The 15,326-nt window shown below is 41.4% G+C and overlaps 1 protein-coding gene across 1 annotated transcript in view; it reads right to left on the reverse strand.

Annotated features, from left to right (window-relative positions):
• The window catches only part of Vav3 (vav 3 guanine nucleotide exchange factor), a 272,134-nt gene that overhangs the window by 107,065 nt on the left and 149,743 nt on the right, over positions 1-15,326 (reverse strand). Inside the window, exons 15-17 of the mRNA XM_013516527.1 lie at positions 14,074-14,175; positions 13,669-13,769; positions 1,868-1,893 (exon numbers count right to left, since the gene is read on the reverse strand). Coding sequence (XP_013371981.1) covers positions 1,868-1,893; positions 13,669-13,769; positions 14,074-14,175 — 229 coding nt within the window. The remainder of the gene's footprint in view (positions 1-1,867; positions 1,894-13,668; positions 13,770-14,073; positions 14,176-15,326) is intronic.

A 15,326-nucleotide genomic window follows, 5' to 3' on the forward strand; every position in this document is an offset into this window, starting at 1 on the left:
CACTACAAGGAGAGAAAAAATATCCTTGAGTTGAGGGAAAAAATTAAAATCACAGAGCTGACAAGAAGGGCCTCATCGTTTCCTTGGGGAAGGACACTCCTGAGAGCACCCACATTTGGTATGGGGTGAAAAGACTCTTCCTAACGTTCTTTCCTATTCCTCTTCCTTAAATCAACTAAAATTCCTGAGTAAATTGGCCAGCCTCAGAGTATACCGTAGTTTTCCATCCAAAGCAGGGATTTTTAGTGCAGTCACACATTAATTAACTAAAATAACACATATTCAAAACTTAAGCAGATCACTACAAATTGATGAGACATATAAAAATTAATGTGACAATTAATTTTTAATGAATAAGTATATTTCTAACTTTTAAAAGTATAAAAGAGCCTGAGAGAATTATTTAAGATCATGTGAAAATTACTAAACTTCTTTTAGCACATTTTCTTTCTGTAAATACACCCACTTCGTATCACCTTATTAAAATAAAATGAAACTATCATTCTCAGAAAGTCACGCATATAGATATCTAATAGGTAAGTGTGAGTTACACTGAGTCAAACCTGAGAGCTGTACAAGGAATCTGTCTCAATAACCTAGGAACGGTGTGAGAGAGAAGTGAAAAAAGCTGCTTTGCCAGGGTTGGCTCTGCTGGAAGAAAAGACTGTCAGCCCTCAGGAAAAACTTTACCTGACGAGGAAAACGCTAGGAGAAAATTTAGGTTAATTTATTGTAGTCTAACAGGGCTTAGGTGGCTTAAAAACCAATCTTGTTAGGCTTTCCTTGATGCAGACCCTAGATTCTAAAGCACACGCCACATTCTAGATCTAAAGATTCTATTAACTGTGGAGTCTAGATTCTAAAATTCACTGAACAGCGGGATATACCATGAGCTCCTGTACACCACATTTTTTCTTAACGCCCTGCTTGTACACATGGTGTGCTCACGCAAAAAAAGTAGAAGTCAGTGTTTCATATGACATCTTGCTGTATGTTTCATTACTTTTATCAACTATATAAATGCTACCTCATTTAAAACATTGTTTTTGATTTTCTTGTTTGATTTGGTGCTGGAAATTGACAGCACTTTGAAAGAGAGGTAAATGGCACATGTTAAAATAATTTGGTAAACAGTTTTGTCACTGTTTTATTCTAAAATTCTCCACTGTTAACTTTTTGTTGTTGTTGTTCATGTAATGAAACATACACATTTAACTGTCCAGTGACTGGACCCTTTTTTTGGTTCATGGAATGAAAAATACACATTTTACATTTTACTCTTCTCTGCTCTAGTATTACTTTCAAAGGTTGTGTTATGGTATTTTTCCAGGATACAGTGAAAAATTTGTTAATTTTTGTTGAAAGCAATGCTGACGTAGAATCAGCCATGTTTTTCATTCTTTTGTACTTTTTAAACTAAACTTATTGTGAGAGCTAAGAGATCACATATTTCTAAGACATTAGGAGTTACACTGCTAAACCAAAGCAGCAGGTCATAAGATACTGACTGGGGTCATAGGACATAGCACTAATCATGTTTGCTCTCAATGGAAAACTACTAGAAATATGAAACAACACACTTAGACGTTAGAATTTCCCGGCCAGGGCAGTAGCACGTTTCACGACAGGAGATACCCATGCCTTCCCTCTGCACAAGCCCTCCTGTTGCACACACAGTGTCAGACACATATCCCTATTTTGCATTGAAAATTCCTCTTATTTAACTATTCCTTTCATTCACAAGCAGTCTCCATTTCTATTCTTCTCTGTCCATTCTAAAAGGCACATTTAAAAATTGTAGAAGCTCAAGACTGCTTCAGTTAGCCATACAAAGGTTATATAAAACATTTTTAAATGTGAATCTTACCTCCGGTGGTTTGAGCGGCCCTTGTTCTGAAACAAATGTAAAAATTGGCATTGTCAGTGCAGTTACTTGGTCTGGTTAGCAACCTTAGCTTGTTCTTTGCAGCATGGCAAAACACTGCTGCTTTGTTTTCTTAACTGATACCCGTAATATATTTCCAGGGTCCCTCGGCTAGGCTAGTAATTGTTTTGCAACTTTGGTTCTCTTACCTTATTGGCTTGTCAGGAAAATGACTCATACTTCTAAATGACTTCTAAGTTATGCTTAACTTATTCAATCGTTTATTAAGCAATGTCAATTTAACCACATAAAACTCCTTAAAACAAGAGCCTGCACTAAATTTAAATGCATGATAGCTAGATGCAAGCCTTCTTTCAACACACGATGTTTTAAGAATTTCAACGCACTAAGTCACACAGGCATTGCATTGACTACAAATGTACACTGAAAACAGCACAGCATTTCCTATGATCCTTTTCTATTAAGCAGCTATAATTCCTATTTTTAATTCGGGGGAAAATACAGATTAATTTAAAAGATGAATTTAAAATAATGAGCCAACATTTGATTCCAAAACTAATTTTCCTTTCATCCTTATTTAACCTCTCAGTGAATAGGAGCAACACCCCTTCAGTAAGTTTTAGTTCCACATTTGATTAACAGTTATAAAGGGCCCTGGGTCTGCAGGTAAGCAATCTGGTTGAAAGGCAAAGGATCATTCAGCGAGTAGGAGCACAGGCTACAGAGGGCAGACGGTGGACAGTGTTTTTGCTTTCTTTCCCACATCTGGAAGCATCTAGATGTATGTGTTACAGCTTCTCTAGACCTAGCAAAGACCCTTCCCTGCACAGAGCGCACACCCATACTTTTCTCATCTCAAACGACCCTCTAAAGAAGAATCTTAGAAGACAGATATACCTGAGAGAGATACTGGGTCAGTAACGCAGGCGTAAATGGGACCTCAGTGTAAGATGTTTCTTTAAAAGGCTGGAAGAAGCCCTGTGGCTGGCCGGAGTTCACAAGGAAACACAGCAGGATACCTGACCAGCAGTCACACACCGCTTGACAGAGATTGCCTGGGGCAAGGAACTGGAGGTTGTGGGCGCCCTCCCCCCTTTACAGGACTACTCCAATTAATGGAAATGAAAGATCCAAGGATAAGAAAGTCACCTTTCTGCAGAAAAAGCTAAATCTTCATTCCTTTCTTAATTTCAAACCCCACTACCCTGGTTTTCCCGGAAAACTGTCTGCCTTCTATGAAGGCATCTTTGCTAGGCCTGCCGTTAGCCTTTACCATGCAGTATTCCCGGACAAGAAGTTATTTCACATCTTCTTTCCCTCCCCACTAAAACTATGCAATGTCTCAGAAGAAAGACTGCCTAAGAGGGCTGGCTGGGAAGAGCACATAAATGTAGCCTTTGGCTGACTCCAACTCAGAACAGGGCAGCTAGGATACCTGTTTTACTGGTTTTCCCTAAAAGACTTACATATTCCAGTACAGCCCTAATCTTATTTATTTTCCTACTGGTGTATTCGAGCCTGAACTGGGAATCATAAATTGCAGGAAGCACCAACAGGAGGCCAGTTTCAGCTTTCCATCCAAGAGCACTAGGAAAGTTTTGATCATTCAAGGTGACCTCTAAGCTGGTGACTTTTAAAAATGTGGAAGACCTCCAGAAAGCTCTAAAAATGGAGAATTCACAGATCTTTGGGGTTTAGCATCCATAAATGAATATGCACTTTAATTTCAATTTAAAAATATCTTGTTGTTTCCTGGTTCTTTGCATAGCAGTGTTTCTATGTCCTTGTGAAGGATGTCTTTTATGATATGCTTTAAATGTGTTATTTGGGGGCTGGGGATTTAGCTCAGCGGCAAAGCGCCTGCCTGGCAAGCGCAAGGTCGTGAGTTCGGTTCCCGGTACCAGAGAAAAAACCAAAACCAAAAAAAAAAAAAAAAAAAAGTGTTATTTGTGGCATAAAAGCTATGATCGCCCCGTGTGGTGGAAGTCTGTCACATCCAGCTTCCTCAGGGTCGTTGGTATGTGCCTCAGGGAGAGGAAATGACGGTATGCAAGGCAGGGATCTTGTTATATGCAGCACTTGCATGTCTTCACCAGAGAATGAGACACAGAACAGGAGACCCTCTTTTGCAGACTCTCCATAACTGACTGTGCAGGGGTTGGCGGGAAGTTACGTGAGGATCAGTCACAGCATGGGGGTCATGAGGCTCAGGCAAGGCATGCACGGGTGAGCAACAAGGTGGACTGGGCTGACTACCTCATTCAGCTCCCTCTCCTTCATTTTCCCCTCTTCTCACTGTTTCCTACTTTCTTTTGGGGGGGGGCAGGGCGGGGAGTTTTCTCTGGTACCGGGAATCGAACTCACGACCTTGCGCTTGCCAGGCAGGCGCTGTGCCGCTGAGCCAAATCCCCAGCCCCATTGTTTCCCACTTTCTTTCTTCACTTGGTGTCTGATCAAGAGACTCAGCTTTTCTCAGATTTCACACTGGACGCACTGAGAGCTACTCCTGGCAAAGTCCCCAAGTAGGGAAAATGCAAAGGGGCTTAGTGCTGGGTGTGACTTCACCGCAAAGGGCACAAGTCCTTAGGCAAGGCTTCTATTTTCCCTTTTCTTGCCATCACATCTCCACCCACATCTACCCTCTTCCCCGGGGCAGAGGCCGGCCGCTTCCACGGACTTGGCACAGGGCAGTCAGCACACCGACGTGCCCTTGCAGAGTACCCCACAGAAGGAGCGGCTCGGGACAGTCTCGGTGTTTTACACAGCCCTTTCTCACGGTATGATGTGTATCAGAGTCTGCTCTGGCTTCAGAAATTCTTAGCCAGATTCTTTTGTTTTTACATGTTTGAACTTGCAGCACTGGCCATACCATTAAACTGAATTATCTCCTTTACAAACATAATTTTAATTCTGATGACCAATTAATGCAGTGGTTTCTTCAACAGTAAAATAACAGCAACGAAGGAAACACTAAACTGTAACAAAATTTTATACATATTTCAAAGTAAAAGTCCATTCTGCTGTCAAAAGGGAACAAGAATCCCTTTTTATGAGGTATTCTATGGAAAAGTTGATCTAATTTGGAAATCTGCAACCCCATCCTGTATTTCCTCCTGGTATCCACTTAAAACTATGACGGCAGGCACTTGGACCTCTAGAAAACTCTACGAGTGCCACAGGTAAGCATTAGGTCTGGGAAGATAAAAGCTGGTTATCACCGTATCTTCTTTGGCTAAGTTTTGACCCAGAATAAAAGGTGGTGGTTCAGAATTGATGACAAAGTCTGAGTCAGTCTCTCTCTCTCTCTCTCTGTGTGTCTGTCCCTCTGTCTCTTTCTCTCTGTCTCTCCTGTGTGTTTCTCTTGAGAACTTTCTTGAAATAAGAATTCAATTCTTCAAATTTCTCAAAGTTTTTAATCCTCAACTTGTCTTTACCCTGCAGCCTGCTTCTCCGGCTCCTATTGATCAAACTGTAACATGCTCTTACCCTTTCAAGAACCTCTTTAGATGGTGATTCACAGGCCCTTGAGGGGTTTATACCTTGCACTCTTTCATCATGTCCCAACTGGTTTAATGTAATCCACAGAAGTGGTGCTACAGAGGTGCTCTGGAGCATTTGCAAAACTCTGTCTCCTATGCCAGCAGAGCTCAGTGTGTGCATATTTGTGGAAGAGGGATGATTTTCACCAAGGGGTTAGGCTCACAGTGCAGAATTCACTTGTTTAAACACAGAATTCAGTCTTACTATGTTTGTTTTTTCAACACCAGTGCCTCTTGGCTTATACATTACACAATTTGCTTTATATCTTATCCAAAGTTCTACTTCTTAAGATTGAACAAATCAATGTCCAGGAAGACTGTCGCAAGAGGGGCCAAAGAAAAGTAATTATCAGTATAGTCACTGAAGGTACCTTGCTATCATGGCTAATGTGCAATTTCTGTGAAACATGAAACTGAAGGATGGCTGGACTGATCAAATTTTGGAGGAAGTTGAACAGATGCTGTATTCACTACTCAAATCTATAGCAATTACCGTGAAGAAAAAACGAATCATACACCATAAAAATACTTGAAAAGAGGATCTGATTTCAAAACATTTTCGGAGCTGAAAAGGAACCTAACCATACAATAGTTTACAATTCACTGTACTAAATAATGGTGCATCATAAAAGTCTGTGTCATTAAACTGACTCAAATAGTTAAACGGAAGGAATAGTAACTACTACTTTGTAATATGAAATTGTCTTGATAAGTTAAAAACTAATAACTTATACAAAAGTTTTTAAGTACCATTAAATAGAACCAAAGTCTTTTTTTAATGAAATCAATGATCATGGCTCAGTTCATTTAAAAGTAATGTGATAAAATCCCTTGTGGCAGAAAGCTAAAATAAAATTATACACCAAAAGTTTATCTCTTATGCAAAAATATGCAATATTATTTATTTTTTAAAAAAAGCCTATTTTGGGTGCCAATGTGGGATCCCAGTTCTAGGTAGCAATCTTGCAAGATTAGAACAGCAGAATACCAAGGCAAACGTCCTCCAATGACAGAGGGCTATAGTAGCAGCAGCAGGAATAACAGCTGGACTGGACAGAAGAACAATTAAGCAGAAAAGCAAGTGGGGATCTGCCTCAGTTAAATATTAGAGACGCTGAGGCCTACATTGCCACAAAAGGGAAAGATGTATTAAAGCAAAGTTGTCGGCTCCAGCAGTATTTGTCTCTCAATGTTACTTCCTTTGATTAGACTGTAAAGATTCAAAGCAAGCTATATTGATCATTGTCAGGCTAGGAAGGGGACAAGAGGAAGGAGATTAGCCATATTTTATCTTGGGGGGAGGACTTACTGTCCCCAAAGGTTGGAGTCTAGGATTAGCCCGTGATAGTGGTGTACTGTGAGAGGGAAACGTCACCCTAGAACTCTATCAGCTTTGCAGTAACTTGTTGAGAGAGACCCGTACAATGGAGACCATAAGTGTGCCTTATTAATGTTGGAGTTTTGGCACCCATTTCAGAGTCAGGTATGTGTTGATTACAGGATGGTTTTGACAAATGTGAAGGAGTCAAATCAAGTTCAACTAAAAAGAGAGCGTGGAACTGCCTGCCCTTTACTTCTAACCACACAAATCCTCAGATGCAATGACAAACTAATCAACCAACCTTCAGTTCCCAAGTCGTACAGTTTATCTTATAAGAAAAGTAAACAGCATACTTTTTCATACTTCAAGTGGATTTAAATTAATATTCTGTCATGGTTGTGTACTAAATGAAGGGATTGCTTCACTCAGAAATGCACTTCATATTTACTGAATAATTACAATCCCCTGGGTGAGTGAAGACTCGCAAAGATTTACAGGGTATAGTACATGAAATATAAAAGATGAAGACAATATCCTAAGAAGGCTAACTTCCATAAGAAAAGAAATACTTGGGGCTGGGGATTTAGCTCAGCGGCAAAAGCGCCTGCCTGGCAAGCGCAAGGTCGTGAGTTCGGTTCCCGGTACCGGAGAAAAACCAAAAAAAAAAAAAAAAGAAAAGAAATACTTAACAGTTAATATTTAGCCACATTCTGTAATATCTTCAAGCACTGTACTAGAGTAGAAATACTGGACACAGAAGACTGACTGTCGCAACAGGGGCCACAGAAAAGTAATTACCAGTACAGATACCGAAGGTGCCTTGCCATCGTGGCTAATGCGCAATTTCTGTGAAACATAAAACTGAAGGATGGCTGGATTGGATAGTTGGGATAGCGAGCAGGCCCCAAAAGGGCGACACGCCACCCTCACTCAACAGTAGCTGCAGAAAGGATAGGCAAAATGGAGAACCTTCCTCTAGTGAAGGAGTGTGCAACCTACTAGGTGAAGTAAAAGCAGCAAAGACAGTAATGTTCACCAAGTAATCCTTGTATACCACGACAGTGTCCAGTTTCCCTTATAATTCTGTTGAGGGTGTGTAACTAGTTTTAGCGATTGGCAGTGACCAGAAATAGCCCTGCTAATTTCCAGGCTGTGGGTCTAAAAAGTTGCAGCCTTGAATACCATGTGGCATACTAGCAGAGTTGTAGATAGAATCGGCCTACACCCCAGGCCATTTCTTGAGGGACCACTAAACCCTAGGAAACTGTGTGAGAGAGACTTTCACACGTGAAAGGTATTGGAGCTGAGAGTTTGTTAGTTACCAAAACATATCTTGCCCTTGCAAAATCAATTAAACCCACATATATGCTCATTAGAGAATAACCTAATTCAGACTATCACTGAGTGATCAAGGGGCAGTTAATGATTGGCAAAGAGCTCAGGTAGAAAGGAAAGGAAAGGTTACCTTGGAACTATGAGGAGAAACGGGGTGTATTTCAGAGGCAGGCAACTGAGCCAAGCAAGAGTTTTAAAATAGCGTTGACTGATCCGGAAGCAGATTCCTCCAGAAAGAGGTATTTCTGTCATCAAGTGTTATGTGAACTGCTTCAACTTTCTTGGTACTTATTAACCTAACTTAGATGTGCCCTGCCAAAAGCCTCATGATCAGTGCTTCGGACAAGAGGCTTTCTTGCATAAATCCTACAAAGGGATGTACAATGTCTACCCAATCTTCTGCCCTTACTTTTTAAGGTACCAACCAGGGATTCAGGTGAGGTTTTTACTGCACTTGTCCACCACTTAGTCAAGTTCTAGTGTCCCCAGGAATAGGACCAAAACTTGTACACTCTCCCATACCTGCTGCTTCTAGATCTAAGACTACAGTGATTCTCAAGGCCCAGAGGCGCTGGTATATTACATTTTACGCATTCTTCTTTGCATGGATTTGGTGAAAATCTATCTACTTGCTTATCAATACACCATCATGTCTTTCCTGAGGTCAAAACAATAATTATCTGTGGTTCTTATAGCTGAACTAAACTGAAGAGATCAGCAAGGAGATAGTTGTAATAAATGAGATTGATGCTATGATAAGAGCAATTATAAAAAGCCAGGATCACACAAGGACCGACAGATGAAGAAGCCCAGAGGTTGACAGTGTGAGGAAATGTTCTCAAAGGGAGGGGCAACATTTTCACAGAGTATTCAAAACTGAATAGCAGTTTACCAAACAGACAAAGGAAGACACTTAGATATTTACACATGGGAAAAGCTGAGGAACTATGAGCAAACAGAATTGTACTAGGGGTTGGGGAGGGGGAGCTGTGGTAGAAACAGGGCAGAGACAATGGCCTGCAACACTTCATGCGCACTGGAACGTTTGGACATACTCTGCTAGAAACAGACAACATGGTCAACAAAAGAATGACATAACCATACGTGACTTTAACAGATTTTTGAAGATCACTTTTGAAATTATGTAGGAGTGAGATTAAGAGTGGACAGTCAGGAAACTTTTGAAATGCTCTTAACAAAAGATAATGAGATTTACTACCTATAGCAGCTCCATAGGAGTAGATGTGGGGTTAATGTATGAAATGAAGGTTCGGGTGAGTGTATGAACGGAGTCATTTTAACAGACAAAAAACAGGAAAGCGACAGGGCTAGTGGGGCTTGGCTGTAGATACGTGGTGTACGAGGTCACACAAGACACCTAGGAGAGAAGGAGCGTGAGGACAGGAATTCTAGATTCAGAGTTCAGAGATGTCACCTGTACAGATGAAGCCTTATCTGCCTGAGATATAGGCAAGCCCAAGCCAGAGAAAGCAACCACAGCTCCAAAGGATAGCAAGAGAGATACGATGGATGTGAAATAAGAGAAAAAGATCCAGAAAGTTAACCTGGAGTGTGATCACCAGAGGAAGAAGGCAGAATGGAAGGTTCTTTTGCCTTCCTTTAACCCTTGGATTAAATGATCTTGTACAGTTAGTGACTCTTCTCCATTTTGCAATCCTTTCTGCAGCTACTGCTGAGTAAGGGTGGCATGCTGCCCTTTTGGGGCCTGCTTCCTACCCCAACTATCCAGTATGTATCACAACATAATCGCTCCTATTCAGCGTAGCTCTGTGGCCTATAAGTGGCTTCCTGACTCACACTATCCCAGGCAGAATCTTTTTGTCTCTTGAGAACACAGTTTGGCTGTGGTAAGCACTGGAGCTATAAAGTTGGGGTGAATTTCAAACCACCTATGACTTATGTGGGAACTTGGATTATGTAAACACTTGAGTTTGCTTTGAATCAGTACCATCCACGTGCTTTAAATTTTCCTGCTGGAATGAATTTCTCAAAGTTCAGTTCTCCTGAAAAGATGCTACACCTGCCTCCATACAAAAGCCCAGTTCAAGCAGACCACGTCTCCAGCTCCTAGTGTATCTTCCCTACCTCCTGCCCTCCTCACACCCACACTCCCCAGATACTGTGACAGTCACGGAAAACTACTTGCTGAACTGCTGCAAGCAGTGATTCCTGGGTGCCGGAATAAAGATCTACAGAAATCTTAAGCAATGCAAGGATTCCTGGCAGACTACTAAAGAGTCCATAAAATCTGGCTTGTCCGTGGCCTCAAAAATAGCACCTACTGGGGCTGGGGATTTAGCTCAGCAGCACAGAGCCTGCCTGGCAAGAGCAAGGTCGTGAGTTCGATTCCCGGTACTGGAAAAAACAACAACAACAGCAACAAATAGCACCTATTCTATTACACTCACATCAGACCCATCAGCCTCAAACTCCCCACAGTTACTATTTATTCAAGTACAGGGAAGGTGACTACGAGGATGGGATGCCATGACTTCCACCTTTCAGAGGACAGCTGCTTGGGAACGGGGAAGAGAAAACTGCTGATACAGCTCTAACACCCGGAAGACAAGGCCCCTTTATTACAAGGGCTACTCAGACAATCCTGATCTGAAGGGAAGAAGAGAAGCCTCCTAGGCAGGTCTTATTTCATACCGCTAATTAACTGACTATGAAAATTCAATGTCACTGGTCTCTTCAAAAATCTCGAACAGGAAAGGACATGAAGAGAAGACAGAGAAAAGACACAGGTATGCAAAACAGAGAGGAAAGGGGGTCAAGGTGAGGATGCAAAGGGAAGACAGAATCAACAGTGCAAAGGAATCTGTTCAAAATTCCAAACTGTAAATTTAATCAGAGTTTCACAAAAACCTCTATCCTGCCTTATAATGAACTATGTAACAGAGCGGAGAGACTGGGGTTACTTTTTCATGGATGACATCTGAGTAACCAAACATCACCTTTCATCTGCAAATCAGTGAGAGTCTTATTTTTTGTTGCCTCATTTTCAAATTTTATGATCCAAATGTCTCATCTTAAAAGAGGGGCCCTCTCTCTCTGAAGGTGTGTGCCCTGAGAACTTCGAGATCTGAGGGCTCCCGTGGGGAGTGAGCAGGTGTGGTCCCCCGGGGACACCGGGTTCCCTCTCAGCACTTCTTTCACAGAAAGAAGTAAATACATGATGGTTTATGAGGACAGGTACAGCACTGGACGTCTGATGCATTATCCTCACAGCTAATTCCCACGATGGGGAGCACGGGCCGGCAGTAAGAACAGACCAGAAGCTGGGCTCCCTGGGTTTGGGTCTCGGCTCTGCTGACATCTGAGCCTGGGTCTCTCATCGGTGAAACAGGAATGGCAGCACAGCCAACTTCACCGAATGAGTCAATAATGCTAGTGTGTTTACTGGACGCGACGCATTTACTTAAAAATGTAAAAGCTGAGTGCTATTATTATCCTTATTTTATAGGGAAGAAGTTAAAATTATAAAATTTGATAAAGTTTAAATAACTGGAGTCTTAAAAAGTTTAAATAATGGGGGTCCAAAGCCACCCAGAAGGTAAACTGAGGAGCCAGGAATCAAACCTGACCAAAGAGGACTCGTCCGCAGGCAGAGTGCCCTGAACTAATGACCAGGAGCAGACAGTGGGTATGCTTCACTCTTCTATCCTGCTAGACTAGGAACTGCAAACTGGTTCTTATTGACTTTTTTAATATGAAAGTCAGAACTGTTAAGATCTTTTCAAGTCATACTTGTGTAACATTTTAAAGTTTGGTGCTTACTAATTTTTCTATCTACATTACCTGCAGACGATAAAACCTACAAAAATGTAGACTACAACCATATCCTTTAAAACCTGGCTTCTCATGATAAAATTCTAGATTAGAAAAGCAAGTTCTTATTACCCCCTGGCACCACAGCAAGCGTCACTATGATCTCACTGGAACTTCCAATAATCCTCCAGTGTACATTGTGAAGATGAGCAAACAAAAGCACATGATGTTTATGCCAATTCTCCCCAAGCTCAGGTAGCCAGCAAATAGCAGAGCCAGGATTTCAACCATCTCTGCTTGACTATTCACTACTCTCCCATATTCCACTCTGCAAGACACAGAGCCCAAGCTAACAACGGGATTTCTTTATGCCCTTGACAGATTCCAACTCTTCGAGGCAGGGCTGTGGTACTCAGACAAAAACATGGCTCTGCTAATCCTCAAAGAGACAATAAGACGGGACACATAAAAATGGAGCCACAGAAGGGTAAGTGATAAGTTGTACCAAGTAGACAAAGGATAACAGTAATAATGTGCAATTTTCTAGTTTACAGCCTTGTAAGCCATTTCTGACCTTTAGACAGATGTAAGAGACAATCCCAGCTCTTTCACTTCACAACCTTGAGGAAGGCGCAGGAGTGCTCCGGCCCCAGCGGCAGTGGGAAGGACTGCTCTGAAGCTGGAAGGAACTTACATGGGAAGATGCCACAGCAGCCAGGCAGGGAATGCACAGTGCAGGAGCTCAGCTAACGCAAGGGTTTCAGCTCCTGCAGCTACCCAGGCCGAGCACCGAGAACGGCACACGGGGCCCGCTACGATGTCCACTGAGGGAGCGCCGTCAGGGGACTGTGCTGTGATCTCATTCCTCTACACGATTCACTTTTTCTACAACCGCCCATTTTCTGAACTCAGCTCTGAACCGAACTACTCTCTGTTTCCCTTCCTCACATTATCCAAAATAATTCAATGTCCACCTTTTCCTTTGGGAAAATCAAAGGTTGACATGGCTACCTTTGGAACTCAAGCTGTTAAAGATCCTTTCTTGTGTTCAAAAAGTTTTACTGATTTTGAAAGGTCTTATTGATAAAACACAGAGAAACTCAGGGGAAAAGGACAAAGAGAAAGGAGAAGAAAGAGAAAGAATAAAGAGCCCAGAAAAGAAAGAGAAGGGAAAGAGCCCAAGAGGAGCACGGAGAGGCAAAAGGCTACGGAATGCATAATTGCCAGCCAGCTCCCGGAGCAACCATGGAGCACTATTTTTAAAAACTATGGGGAAAATATTGACATAAAATCCAAAGAATATATGTTCTTTGTTGAATGCTAGAAAATGACAATGTATTCATCAATTCATAAGTGAGTCTGTGTGATGTTTACTTGGGACGTCATTAGCGATTCTGAGCTAAATATGTAAGAAAGCAAACACGCAAACTAAGAATTAAAGGTAGAAGAAAATCTTCCTGTTTTGTTTTTGTTGCTCTTTATTTGCATTAGCGATGTCTGTACAGTTACAGTAGTGTTTAGGGTTAGGGTTAAAGAAACGGATGACATGGAACCATCCCACTCTCTCCATCTCGAAGGTGAATACAAAAATCAAACTGATTTTAAACAGTTCAAAACAAAATCATGCAGAAAAGTCACATGATTTTTAAGCAATTTTCTAATTGGGCTTAAAAATGAGAGTTTTGCAGAAGATACGTTACAATAAACACATGCTAAGAGTAAATTAGGCCTTAATTATATTTAGCAAGTTTTATGCCCTCATTAAAAACAGAATCCCAACAATAAACATAACTTACCCCCCGAATTAATTCTGCCACAATTGTCTACTCTTCCAAGGCATTCTTTATGCGCTCTTGCTCCACACTTAAAACATAAATAGCCTTGATAAAATGTTCCTCTGAAAGGTAAAATTAGAGAGTGATATATTAAAAGGTGCTAAATTCTTCCTATATGAAATCATTAGCTCACAAGGGGAAAAATGTATCACAACGCTATTAAAGTGCCCTCAGCAGAGGGAGGCGTCCTCCCAGGAGCTGATGAAGGAACTGTCCCTCTCCACAGCCTAGCAAAGATCAGCTGAGTTCAAACCATGAAGGCAAAATCCCACGTGAGAAAATTTTGACTAGAATGGCAGAAAAGTCTGTAGCTCTTAGCAGTTACACCAGTTCACATCCACTGGAAAACAGGCTGGAGGTGCTCACCTCAGGAGCATCTGGCAGACTTTGCAGGACGTCACCCGAGTGAAGGTGTGCATCTTGAAGTCATGGAAATTGGAGTCTGCATAGTCTGGCCTTATGTTCGATCTGTAAAAACGAGGAAAGTCACTCCTTAAAGACAGGTTCAAAACAGAGCAGCATTCTCTGCATCTAATAGCTAAACTCATCAAAACTGTACTGGGGAGAGACCTGACTCAAGCAAAAAAGGCTTAAATATGCAGTGGTTTCCAATGCAAAAGCGCACCACCCGTGAAGACATGCATGACACTGGTTGTGTGGGAACCCACACTACGAAAAGACATAAGCCACCTAGTCCTGAGAACTGAGCAATACCAGGGAACTCTGCCGCATGGTCAGCCAGATCGCCTGCGGGGAAACACACAGAAAGTGCTAGATAATCACACTCTGTGGTAGTTCCCACTCTTTAGCTGCATTACTGATGTGCAAACTACCTGGTGAAGTTGGGAAGAACCAGCAGAGTGTAGTCATTTCCAGAGTTTATCTCTAAATAGGTATGTGGGTTATATCTACAAAAAGGAGTAAACTAATTGTATAGAAAGTTTTCGAACAGCGTATTAATTAGTAAAAACTCTACCCATTTACTTTCTTTGCAATCCAAATAAAAAGTAAACAAAATTATTTCATCTTTTACATTTTGTTTATTTATACTATACATACGTTCAACCACAATTGTTATGCATACCCGGACTAACATTTATTAGGCGTATTCTCTGTGCTGGCTATTGAGACAACCACTTGGTGTGTATTACTTTAATTTTCACATTAGTCCTAACAGCCTGGCACAAGTAAGAGCATTAGCTCACAAACAAGGAAACTGGGCTGACTCTAAAGTTAGGAAATAGTGAACAAAGAACTCTAGCCTACGCTGGTGCTCTTAGCCACTCGGCAATATTCATAGTAAAATAGTTAAGCTTTGCATTTGGTAGGTGTTTTGGAAGGAGTTAAATTCAGCCTTTTCAAGAAGATTTTTTTTGTACTTTTTAACTTAACCATAGTACAGAAAAATTAGAATAAGTTAAAGATAGATACAAATCAAAATACACCTAGAAAGCTAAGACAGTACACTCCAGGAAGTTACGCGCTATTTGAGAGATTGTAGGAAACGTCTGAGATACTTAGGAGCTAGGATTTCCCCTTTTATAGAATACAGCGACTCTTGAGCACACTGAGCCTCAGCGTAATGAAGCATAGCACAGGCAGGCAACCAGGCATCAATC

The sequence above is a fragment of the Chinchilla lanigera genome, unplaced genomic scaffold, assembly GCF_000276665.1.
Source record: "Chinchilla lanigera isolate Chin_1 unplaced genomic scaffold, ChiLan1.0 scaffold00034, whole genome shotgun sequence".
Taxonomy (NCBI): Eukaryota; Metazoa; Chordata; class Mammalia; order Rodentia; family Chinchillidae; genus Chinchilla; species Chinchilla lanigera.